The sequence below is a fragment of the Microcaecilia unicolor genome, chromosome 13 (assembly GCF_901765095.1).
Source record: "Microcaecilia unicolor chromosome 13, aMicUni1.1, whole genome shotgun sequence".
Classification (NCBI taxonomy): domain Eukaryota; kingdom Metazoa; phylum Chordata; class Amphibia; order Gymnophiona; family Siphonopidae; genus Microcaecilia; species Microcaecilia unicolor.
The window spans coordinates 31737856-31750960 of NC_044043.1; the positions used below are offsets into that span (position 1 = coordinate 31737856).

At 41.3% G+C, this 13105-nt stretch overlaps 1 protein-coding gene across 2 annotated transcripts in view; it reads left to right on the forward strand.

Annotated features, from left to right (window-relative positions):
- LOC115456489 (S-adenosyl-L-methionine-dependent tRNA 4-demethylwyosine synthase-like) overlaps window positions 1–13105 on the forward strand; it is a 347580-nt gene that overhangs the window by 265575 nt on the left and 68900 nt on the right. For both annotated transcript variants that reach the window (XM_030185600.1, XM_030185602.1), the window contains exon 15: window positions 8654–8821. In XM_030185600.1, the coding sequence (XP_030041460.1) occupies window positions 8654–8821 (168 nt within the window). The remainder of the gene's footprint in view (window positions 1–8653; window positions 8822–13105) is intronic.

A 13105-nucleotide genomic window follows, 5' to 3' on the forward strand; every position in this document is an offset into this window, starting at 1 on the left:
CTGAAGAAATAATTTCATGTTTTCTCATGTTTATGACTGGCTAATATCAGTTCACAATGGTGCAAGTTGTGTTCAGTATATCCCAACAAACAATAAAAAAACACTTCAGCACCTCCTTTAGAGATCCTATGTACTTGTCCCATGTTTTCTTGGGACAATTTTCATCTCCACCGGGAGGCCATTCCAGTTTACTTGTGAGTCTATCCCCTTTCACCTTCATCCTATGCCCCCTCATTCCAGAGCTTTCTTTCAGTTGAAAATGACTTACCTCCTGTGCATTTGTGCAGTATAAGTATTTAAATGTCTCTGTCATATTTCCTCTCTCCCGCCTTTCTTCCAAAGAATACATATTGAGATCTTTAAATCTGTTCCTGTATGCTTATGATAAAGATCACTGATCATTTTAGTAGCTGCTCTCTGGATCGACTCCATCCTGTTTATATCTTTTTGAAGGTTCGGTCTGCAGAATTCTATAGAATATTTTAAATTCCAGCTTTTGCCGTCACCTTAAGATCATCACATATAATCACACCAAAGTCCCGCTCCTCTTTCATGCACACTCCTCTTTCGTGTGCATGTAGACGTTCATAATCTTTGAACACAAGCTGTCACTATTGCCGATGCTTGTTAGACCCCACAGCACAGGGGCCTCCAGGCTTGGTCTTTGAGGACCACATCTCAATTTGTTTTCATGATTTCACAATATGAGATCTATTTGCTTTCACTGCCTCCATTGTATGCAGATGACTCTTGTGTATATTCATTGTGGAAATGAAAGGATTGCAGCCCTTGAGTACCGAGTTTGGGGGCGCCTGTCATAATGGAAATGTATAATGTGGTTATTTGGTCTTCACTATCCATACTTTTACCAAGCATACTGCCTGAAGGTATTGTCTGAACTCAACAGTATATTTGTACTGTCTGTTCTTTGTAACTCATTTGCTTAAAGACTAGTCATCCTCATACCTGCCGCCCTAGCTATAAAGCTGGGTCACCCACAACACAGACTGGTAACAGGTAACCTTCAGATTGGTATTCACTACATAGTATGTTGTATTTCCCCTGCTTATTGCCAGAGGAAGAGTTATACTCATGGAGCTGGAATTTTCCTTAGATAGAAGGGAAATTCAGCCACACTTTCCCTCCCTCTTTCTTTTTCAAACCTGAAGCCAATAGCTTGAAGCGAGAGGGGGAGCTGTCGAGCATAGGAACACGTAAACAGACTTAGGGGCCCTTGTACTAAAGGGCGTTAGAGCTACCGCCGCATTGGCGCACTGCATAACAGGCCTATCGCTGGCTACAGCAGTAGCCTGGTGGTAGTCCCATCCTCTGCTGCACACCAACTCTGGCGCTAGAAAATGCTTTTTTATTTTCTAGTGCTGGGGGCTTATCCAACAGTAATCGGGCAGCCCTGTGTGCTGCCAGGTGAGCATGGGAGCCCTTACTGCCGCCTCAATGGTTGGCGGTAAGGGCTCCCCCAGGAAATGGCCATGCCACAAGTGGTTCACTTCAGGGCCATTTCCCTTAAAAAAAAAAAAAAAAAGACTTTACCCGCTGTGGTAAAAGGGTGCCTCAGTGCATGGTGAATCCATGTGCCGATGCTGCCGTAGCTTGGTAAAAGAGGCCCTAAGTGAGACTGTCAAACACTTTCTGAGCTATGGGAAAGCTGCACAGAGGAGCCTTCTGGAGTATGTTGCCACAGTGTGGCTGCATTCTTCTGCTGTTTATGGAGAACCCCTCTTACAGTAAGCAAATATGCTTTAAGGGAAAGGGCATGGGGGAATGTATTTAGTGGCATAAACCCAGGGCTTTTTTTGAGGGGGTACTTGGGGGTACTGAGTACCAGCACCTTTTCTATTGTCTGCTAACATTGACCCATGGTTACCCAAGTTTTAATGAAAGAGCTCAGGCTCTACACACCAATTCTGCCTTGTCATAGATTCTGTGACTGGTTGCCGGGGACCTGGTTATTGTGGGGTGGATCCCTCAGTGATCAACCAACCCCTGAAGGGTAGCCTAGCATTTGAGTACCGGCACCTTTTTTGCTAGAAAAAAATGCACTGCATAAACCAGAATAATAGGAGCAGTATCTGAGTCTAACTGGGCCTGATATTCTAATAAAGGACAAATACAAATTAGTCTGGAGGAATGTGATGCATGTTATAATAACATTTTACACTAAACTTTTCAACCAAAGTAAATGCACTGCTTCAAAAAGACTGGTTAGTTATTGAGGTTAATTTCCACTTTTATATAGCACTTTTCCCATCAAAAATCAATCAAAGTGGTTTACAATAGCAAACAGATACAAAAACAGTGTACAATCTAATTTATTCACCCTTTTTTTGTTAGCATAAGAAGTAGGTGAGACTTTTTCCCCATAATAGTCTTGAATATTTACAGTTCCCTTTTTCTTTGGTACAGAAATGGTATTTATTTATTTATTTATTTATTGCATTTATATCCCACATTTTCCCACCTTTTTGCAGGCTCAATGTGGCTTACAATTATCATGAGTAGTGGAGGTGTACAAGAAATAGTTTTTATTAATTACAGAAGGATCTTGGTAACATGATAATGAAAAAGCATGATATTACAATAACAAGCAAATAATATACGATAATTCTGTATCTACAGTGGGGGAAATAAGTATTTGATCCCTTGCTGATTTTGTAAGTTTGCCCACTGACAAAGACATGAGCAGCCCATAATTGAAGGGTAGGTTATTGGTAACAGTGAGAGATAGCACATCACAAATTAAATCCGGAAAATCACATTGTGGAAAGTATATGAATTTATTTGCATTCTGCAGAGGGAAATAAGTATTTAATCCCTCTGGCAAACAAGACCTAATACTTGGTGGCAAAACCCTTGTTGGCAAGCACAGCGGTCAGACGTCTTCTGTAGTTGATGATGAGGTTTGCACACATGTCAGGAGGAATTTTGGTCCACTCCTCTTTGCAGATCATCTCTAAATCATTAAGAGTTCTGGGCTGTCGCTTGGCAACTCGCATCTTCAGCTCCCTCCATAAGTTTTCAATGGGATTAAGGTCTGGTGACTGGCTAGGCCACTCCATGACCCTAATGTGCTTCTTCCTGAGCCACTCCTTTGTTGCCTTGGCTGTATGTTTTGGGTCATTGTCGTGCTGGAAGACCCAGCCACGACCCATTTTTAAGGCCCTGGCGGAGGGAAGGAGGTTGTCACTCAGAATTGTACGGTACATGGCCCCATCCATTCTCCCATTGATGCGGTGAAGTAGTCCTGTGCCCTTAGCAGAGAAACACCCCCAAAACATAACATTTCCACCTCCATGCTTGACAGTGGGGACGGTGTTCTTTGGGTCATAGGCAGCATTTCTCTTCCTCCAAACACGGCGAGTTGAGTTCATGCCAAAGAGCTCAATTTTTGTCTCATCTGACCACAGCACCTTCTCCCAATCACTCTCGGCATCATCCAGGTGTTCACTGGCAAACTTCAGATGGGCCGTCACATGTGCCTTCTGGAGCAGGGGGACCTTGCGGGCACTGCAGGATTGCAATCCGTTATGTCGTAATGTGTTACCAATGGTTTTCGTGGTGACAGTGGTCCCAGCTGCCTTGAGATCATTGACAAGTTCCCCCCTTGTAGTTGTAGGCTGATTTCTAACCTTCCTCATGATCAAGGATACCCCACGAGGTGAGATTTTGCGTGGAGCCCCAGATCTTGGTCGATTGACAGTCATTTTGTACTTCTTCCATTTTCTTACTATGGCACCAACAGTTGTCTCCTTCTCGCCCAGCGTCTTACTGATGGTTTTGTAGCCCATTCCAGCCTTGTGCAGGTGTATGATCTTGTCCCTGACATCCTTAGACAGCTCCTTGCTCTTGGCCATTTTGTAGAGGTTAGAGTCTGACTGATTCACTGAGTCTGTGGACAGGTGTCTTTCATACAGGTGACCATTGCCGACAGCTGTCTGTCATGCAGGTAACGAGTTGATTTGGAGCATCTACCTGGTCTGTAGGGGCCAGATCTCTTACTGGTTGGTGGGGGATCAAATACTTATTTCCCTCTGCAGAATGCAAATAAATTCATATACTTTCCACAATGTGATTTTCCGGATTTAATTTGTGATGTGCTATCTCTCACTCTTACCAATAACCTACCCTTCAATTATGGGCTGCTCATGTCTTTGTCAGTGGGCAAACTTACAAAATCAGCAAGGGATCAAATACTTATTTCCCCCACTGTATATAGAGCAGTGATGGGCAACCTTTTGAGCTTGGTGTGTCAAAATTCGCCAAAAAACCGAGCATAACTCGGGTGGTGTGTCACTTCGAGAAAAAAACCATAATTTCGCGATATTTATAGTTTAAATAACAAAAATGTATAATTGTAATATAAAACTGTATTTAATAAACCAAAAACTAATTATTTAACTTACCTACTTAGTGACTTCTTTGTTCATCTGTCAGTCGGTTTCTTTTGTTGGTCTTGATATTATTTAACTTGTGTGGGGTGCCATGAACTAAGATAAGTGAGGGGGAGGGGGAATTCTTTAACTAATCTGCCTATTAGTGACTTTTTTGTTGCTGAATTTCATTGGCTAAATCTTCAATTGAAGGTTGGTATTTTGTACACTTCAAGCCCAAGCAAGCGCTACTAACTTCATCTGTCAATCTGTTTCTTTTGTTGGTTTTGATATTATTTAACGCTGAGAATAAGGTTTCACAAAAGTACGTAGAGGGAAAAATTGTGAGTAAAGCCATTGCTATATTTTTCAGGGTGCTAAAAGTGTCTGGTAATCGGATCCAGGCACTCCAAATTTCCTGGTAACTCAGATATTCTCTTAATAATTGCATCTTTATTCTGCATATCGTGAAATAGAACTGGTGCACATCTTAGGAGAGTTTCTTTAATAAATTCTCCCTCACTGAGTGCTTTTCCATGCTGAGCTATGGAGTGAGCAATGCTCAAACTTGCAGATGTTAAATTTGTAGAACCTTTTACAAATTTAAGGATGGACTTAGATTGGCTCTTATAAAAGTGTAGCTGCCTGGAAATGTATTCCTTCCGTTCATCCTCACTTTTTTTCAAGAGCTGGGAATGATTAGTTTCAAAATGTCTATTTATATTCCACGTTCTGCTTACTACAGTTTCAGTACATAGAACGCAAAATGATTTGCCATTTTTTTCTATAATGCCATACATCTCGGTCCATGTCTCTTGAAAGGGTCGGCTACTGCTACTACCACTTCCTTTACTTAACCTTGGTTTTTTATTTTTTGAGTTCTCCATCAGGGGGGCAGAGACAGAAGATAGAATTATAGATAGCCTGTTAGCCCTAACTAGCCTAACTGACCACCTTATGTAAATTAAGATGGCTGCCGCTATTTCTAATGGCGGGAAACGGCACCCATAGCACATGCCCTCGCCTCTCCCAGCCTCCCCCTCACCTATCTCAGTAATGGTGGTCAATTACAAATCCACGACACCCCAGAACAGTAGATTGGATGATGGTTGCTGGTAATGGTGATCACAGGGCCCTCAGAGATGCGTCCCCCACGGCATTCCGCTGCTCTCTGCTCCGCCGGCCGAAAGTGAGGAGCCGGGGCAGAGGGAGCAGCAGGGAGGGAGCCAATAGGAGCGCACACGGCACACCCCCAGCGGGTAAACATGCACCGGGTGATTTCGCCGGGGGGGGGGAGGTCGCGCTGCACCGGGGGGGAGGGGGGGCGCATCGGCGATCCGCCCCGGGTGTCAGCAAGGAACTCCGCTGCTTCTCTGTATGCGGCCACATGCGGCCACGTGTCACTGAAAATGGCTACGCGTGTCAGTACTGACACGCGTGTCATAGGTTCGCCATCAGGGATATAGAGGATTCACAATTGTTGGTCTGTGCGGTATGCCTTATTGAAGGATTCCCATTTGTTGATCTGTGTGGTATGCCTTGTTGAAGAGATGGGTCTTCAGTAGTTTGCGGAAGTTGGTTAGTTCATAAATTGTTCTTAGGGAGTAAGGTTCGGGGAGTTTCAAGATGGCGGACGCAGCTTGTTAGCGTTCGCCGAGTCTCCCTGGACCTTTCCTTTTTGACTTCTGAAACAAGATTTCTTCGTTTAAAATGCCCCATACTAAAAGGAAAGGGGTGGTCAAGAGCTTACCACCCGCAGCGACGACCACCCGATCGGTCCAGTCGACCCTCGACGCTTTCGCTACAAGCACGCCACGGGCTACAGCGGTGAGGAGTTCTGCTGTGGAGGGGGTCGGAGGAGCGACGCCTTCCCTGGAACACGATGCCATCACTCTATCCTCACCGGATATTTCCCCTCCCCCGTGTCCCGCGCACTACCGAGAAGCGGTGGATTCTCCAACAACGTCCGAAGTTGACGTTGTGGACTATTCGGCGGCTGGCGCTGCTGAGGCAGTGAACGGGAGGGATCTTCAACAACAAGAGCATGCAGCTCACACGGAGGTAACCCTTGAGGCCATATGGGCAATGTTAAAAACTTTAAATCAAACAGTTTTAAAGGCAGCTGCTGATACAGCTTCTTTAGTGATTAAAGTAGACTCTTTGCAAACCTCATTTGAAAAAATCAAGCAAGATACTGCTATACAGAATGAAGTATTTCAACAAGAGATTTCTACTATAAAAAATACAACACTCTCTCTGGTAAAAGATAAAACTTTTATTCATAGCAAAATAAATCAATTGGAGAACTATAATAGGAGACTTAACCTGAGAGTTTTAAATTTCCCCAAAATGGTTGAACTGAGTGGTTTGGAACTATTCAAAAAATATCTTACTGAGGTTCTCGGTTGTTCCTCTGAGATGATTCCTCCTATAAATAAAATATATTACCTTCCAATACCAAAAAAAAAAAAAATGGAGGAACAAGGGAGAAAATCAGAAGAACACGGAATCCAAGCTGAAGGATTACAAAACTTAACGGCTTTTCTGGAAAATTCATTACCAGCAGTTTATACTCGTTCAACTTTACTTGTTTCTTTGGTCTTCGAACAAGACCTAAATTCAATTATGAAACTGTATTTCAAAAATGCTCAAAAAACTTTTTTGGGATCTCGCTTGTGGATTTACCCAGATGTCACTAAAATTACCCAGGAAAAAAGACGGGAGTTCCTCTTGTTGAGAGATGAAGTTAAAGCTCTGGGGGCTAGCTTTTTGCTAGCATATCCATGTAAATGTCAAATTAAATATTTGGATAATAAGTACATTTTTTTTGAACCTGAACAATTGAAAAGTTTTGTTGAAACAAAGAAGATTGTCAAGTGACCTCTTGGACTAAGGGGAACAATGAAGTATTGAGAACCCGTGGGGCGGTCTAGGTCCTATTACCTAAATAAGGGAAATAATTTGATTTTGTCTCCTCAAGTTCTTTAACTCCCCCTTATTTGTGGTCTAAGATAGGAAAATATTGTTTCTAAGGATATGTGAAATATTATTGTGATTTCTTTTGAATGATTTTTCAATTCCGAGTTATCTTAAACAAGTATATCTTGTAATTATGTGAAACTTATAAATAAATAAAAAAAAAAAAAAAAATAAATTGTTCTTAGGTTGCGCGGTAATGCGTTCCAGAATTGTGTACTCAAGTAGGAAAAGGTTGATGCGTGCATTAGTTTGTATTTTATACCTTTGCAGTTGGGAAAATGAAGATCAAGGAATGTGCGGGATGATTTTTTAGCATTCCTGGGTATAATATCCCTCCTGCACTTTGTGACTGTTATTTTATGGTGGGCATGAATAGGAGCAGAATTCTATTTAGTTAGATGGACGTTTAACATTCTCTTAATCATTGTCATGCAAATTAATACTTTAGATGTTATCCTTCAGTATTGAGGGAAAATAAATATACCACTTTCTATATATTTCTTAAAATTCATTGTTGGCTATTCCCCATGTTTCTTGGTTTATATGGAAAGCAGTGGTGTAGCTAGGTGGGGTGCCAGGGGAGCAGCCACTCCCCCAAACGGAGTTCTGCTGGCACCTATCGTGTTGCATAGAAAATGTGCGCCGGCGGAAATCCGCTCTCACGACACTTTCGCTCCCCCCGCGCCGTCAACCTGGCTCCGCTTCTGATGGGAAGTAGCCTCAGTTTGGTTGAGCTCTGCATAACTGATGCTGTTTTAATGACATCTGACAGCTACTCTGACATGTAGGATGACAACGTGATAGAAATGACCTGAACCAGTATGTTATGGTTCAAACTGTGTGTGTTGCTAATGGAATACATCTCCTCAAGTAGGAAAAAATGTTTGTTTGTTTATTTATTTATTTGTTACATTTGTATCCCCCATTTTCCCACCTATTTGCAGGCTCAATGTGGCTTACATTGTACCAAATCAACCCCATGAAGTCAAAGCACATTGATAAAAAGAATAATGTGTTCTCTGATCGTCATCTAGGTTTTAAAAAAATGTATATTTTGTGCCTGATCCCATCCCATTAGTGGGTACACAGGGCAGTTGGTTGAGGACATGATGTAGTTCTCTTGTTATGCCATGCTGGCTTTAGAAATAGCCCTACTGAAAGACTGTTTTATCAAGTCAGATTCTATTGAGAGTTTAATCCCAAAAGCCACCAATGTGTTCCTCTCCTTTACATCCCATAGAAACTTATGGAGAACTTGATCCTAATGCACAATGTTTCTCACCCAGGGAGTAACCTACTGTGGAGAAAGCACTGCCAGTAACCTTACCATGGCCAATGTTCCCTGGCATGAAGAGGTTATCCATTTTGTCCAAGAGTTAACTAACATTTTGCCAGACTATGAGATTGCATGTGAACATGAACACTCAAATTGCCTGTTGATTGCACAGAAAAAGGTAAGAATTTCTTTATTTCTTCTTTTTGCATCTGGTTGAGATTTTCTTTGAGGTGTTTTCAAAAGGGCAACCTCAGATATAGTAATTGTTGTCTTCGGTTACTGATTCTCATCTCTGTCTTCAAGATCCATTTTCAGGATACCCACAATAAATAAGACACCTGAGATTTATATATGCATGCACTACTTCCATTGTATTCATGTCTAGAACCTGTCTATGTTTATATCTCTGAACAGATTAAAAAATATATTATAACCACAAAAGATCCCTTGTGGCAGGGAAGGCAAAGCCAGAGATTGGCTGTGATGTGTGGCATTCTATTATATTATTTAGAAATTCAAAGAGCTATATAAAGCTGACTTTAAATGTAAATCAGTCTAGCTGTCCATTAGAATCGCACCTACCTACTCTGCTGAATAGTGTCTTAATAAAGCTGTAAGGAATGAGGCCTTTTCCATTTAAAGCTGCCCCTTCCTTAATTATTACTGCCTGTAATCCACCATTTCCCCCCCAACAATTATGACCCCCTTTCAATTCAAAATCTCTTACATTCTTTGTCTGTGTGTCTTGTATCTTAATTAGATTTATTTATTCATTTAATAATGCTACAGGCTATGTATAAGAGAATAAAATACAATATAAATAACACATTGGCAAACATAGAAAAATTTAATTTCCTTACTGTCTGTGCCAGACCAGTCAAGACAACTGGGTTCTGCACCCTGCCAGAAAAAGCTTTGAGCTGTCTTTGCCCCCTTTATACAGGGCTGGTACAATCTTTAGCTCTTCAGTAATTCTCTGTTTCTGGCAGAATGGTGCAGATATATAGACTGGTAAAAGCTCCAGGATAAGGAAGGGCCTTGGGATACAGGTCTTTTAGAACTGAGACAGAATCTGAGAGGGTTTTATGGTGACAGTCCACAGATGCTTATTCCATTTCTCCTAAGGGAACTGACCCCTGGTAGAGTGTAGGTCCCAGTAGAAATAGTCTAAGAGCACTAAAGGACATAATGTTCTCAGTCAGGGAGGCTGTGGCTTCGGTAACGTCTGGAGAACTTCCTAGATAGACACAGCTGGAGGGTTATGCTTGTTTTTTATGTTTATTTCTGCTCTATGGAGAAATTAGGTCTTACATGATCTTTTTCTTTCCATTAGTCCTTCCCACTATTCTACAACCTGTGGGATAGTTGTGTCCATCAACCAGCAGGTAGAGATAGAGAACTGAAAACTGAGCTGAGGCATATCTCTCTTGGCATCCAGTCTAGCTCCTCAGTATTTACTTAGACAAGCAGTAAGGATAAGCTGAAAATAATCACAACAACCTTAAACAACTCACTACGTAATGGAATGTGCTTTTTACCCTTTATTTAAATGTGGACTGGTTATGATGATGCAGATTTTTCTTTTTGTTTTTGTATTCTTTAGTTTTTCTTTTATTTCTTTAATGTACCTTTGAGGAACAGGTCTGCCTTTTCTTTAAGGATTTATTTTTGTAAATCTGGTTGAAAATTTTAAATTAAAAATGAATTAGATCAACCTGAAGCCACTTGATGATAATCTTATTTTTTAGTAGATGTTTGTCCAAATCATAGACTACTTCCCATCTATGGTAGGTACAATTTCAGGTAACTAGCATCATTCACAAATGTATGTAGGTAGTTTGTTGGTCGAGAGTCAGAGCAAGCTGCCTTGTCAGAGCTGTTTGGGAAGTATGCATAGAGAAACTTTTCCACTGTAGTCTGTGCCCATCATTTTCCAGCTTCCCAAAGTCACAAAAGTACCTTGGTAGACCAAGGGCAGATGCAAAATTTCTTTTATTATTTCGTTAATAGATATTCAGGGGCTTTTTTGGTTACTTAGTCACACTGCTGTAGTCTTTTTGAGCTGCTGCCTTTGCCTACATTACAGAAATGAAGTCGTTCTCCCCAAACTGACCTGTGCTGTCTCCATTAATGTAAAATATTTATGCAAGTACACCTGTGAGTAATGCAGGTCGGATAAAGTACATTTAGTGATTTTGCATCATAAGAACACTGGGGCAGGAAGAGAAAAGATTTGGAGAGAATGAAGCAAGGATGATCATTCTGTGACTTCATTTTCCTGTCGCAGCTACCAAACAAGGTCTGTTACTGCATCAAGCTGCACACTAAATACTCAATTATGTGAAGTAGACTGCAAGGGAAAATGACTCCTTGCATGAAAAATAAGATGGAGAAATGTTTTTAAGCTAACCAAAGAAAGGATAGCCAAATATTCCACCACCTAGAGGCAATTCACTGGGAGAAGTCACTATCACATCAAAAAACAAGTTGTAGGTAGAATCTTTTTAATTGGATAAATTCAATGCATCTAAGTAGCTTTCAAGAGCTGTGTTCCCTTCTACCGCAGCGATGGCAAAATGACCTGAAAGAACAACTTTTCATCCTCCAATAGCTGAAGAAGTAGATAAAAAGTACCTAACCTACCTCCTCTGTCATACTGTAATACAAATCCACATTTCCTAGCAGTCACTGGCATACTTCATGGTCAAAGAACGTTCAAATAGTGGGTATATGTTTCCTATAAATGCCATAAAGTAAGTGAAATGCTAGAAGGATAATTAATTTTTAAAATGAAAAAAATATTGTAAAACAAAATAGTATTACTTTGATTAAGGTGGTGAGAAAAAGGGCACTTGTAGGCACTCCAAAAATGAGGTTATCCTAATCTATAGCGGATCTGCATTTTGTTTGCATAGAAGTGATGCACAAAATCCGTCTAGTTTGGTGCTGTGTATACATTTTGATTACTATCTGAATAGCAGTATATTAAGACTAATTCAATACAAAATAGTAGATAGATTCTCCTTGAATGTACAACTAATGTGTTTTAAGGGGAAAGTCTCATACTGTCACAGGGATATTTTGTATTATACACCCACCTTGCGGGTGAAACCCTACTCGTGACTGTTATAATCACAGACAAAAGTAAATAAAAGCAAAAAGGAAAGTAATGGTTCTCCAAGCAAGTGGCTGAGAAAATAAGGGCTAAAGAGTTGGCGTTCCAGAAATACAGAAAAACTCAAGATGAGGAACACGGGGAGGAATATCGGAGGAAACTGAAAGAAGCCAAGAGAGAGATACGTCTGGTGAAAGCGCAAGCGGAAGAACAAATGGCTAGAAATGTAAGGAGGGGTGACAAAACTTTCTTCAGGTATATTAGTGAAAGGAGAGTGACTAAAAAGGGAATTTTGAGACTAAAAGATACTGCAAACCGCTATGTAGATAATGATGAAGAAAAGGCAAATTTGCTAAATAGATACTTTTGTTCTGTTTTTACTGAAGAAAATCCGGGAGAAGGACCGCGATGTTCTGGCAAAAGTTCATTTGAGAATGGAGTGGATATAGCACCGTTCACAGAAGAGTGTCTATGAACAACTTGAAAAGCTAAAGGTGGACAAAGCCATGGGACCGGATGGGATCCACCCCAGGATATTGAGGGAGCTCAGAGAGGTTCTGGCGGGTCCTCTTAAAGATTTGTTTAATAAATCCTTAGAAACGGGAGAGGTTCCGAGGGATTGGAGAATGGCGGAAGTGGTCCCTCTTCACAAAAGTGGTGATAGGGAAGAAACTGGAAACTACAGGCCGGTAAGCCTCACTTCTATTATTGGAAAAGTAATGGAAGCGATGCTGAAGGAAAGGATAGTGAATTTCCTGGAAGAAAATGAGCTGCAAGATCCGAGACAACATGGTTTTACCAAAGGGAAATCGTGCCAAACGAATCTCATTGAATTCTTTGATTGGGTGACCGGAGAATTGAACCGTGGACGTGCTATAGACGTAATCTACTTAGATTTCAGTAAGGCTTTTGACACGGTTCCCCACAGGAGGCTCTTAAATAAACTGGATGGGCTGAAGATGGGACCCAAAGTGGTGAACTGGATTAGGAACTGGTTGACGGACCGGCGCCAGAGGGTGGTGGTGAATGGAGTTCGCTCGGAGGAGGGAAAGGTGAGTAGTGGAGTGCCTCAGGGATCGGTGCTGGGGCCAATTCTGTTCAATATATTTGTGAGTGACATTGCCGAAGGGTTAGAAGGTAAAGTTTGCCTATTTGCGGATGATACTAAGATTTGTAACACAGTGGACACCCTGGAGGGAGTGGAAAACATGAAAAAGGATCTGAAAAAGCTAGAAGAATGGTCTAAAGTTTGGCAATTAAAATTCAATGCGAAGAAATGCAAAGTGATGCACTTAGGGAGTAGAAATCCACGGGAGGTGTAAGTGTTAGGCGGGGAGAGTCTACTAG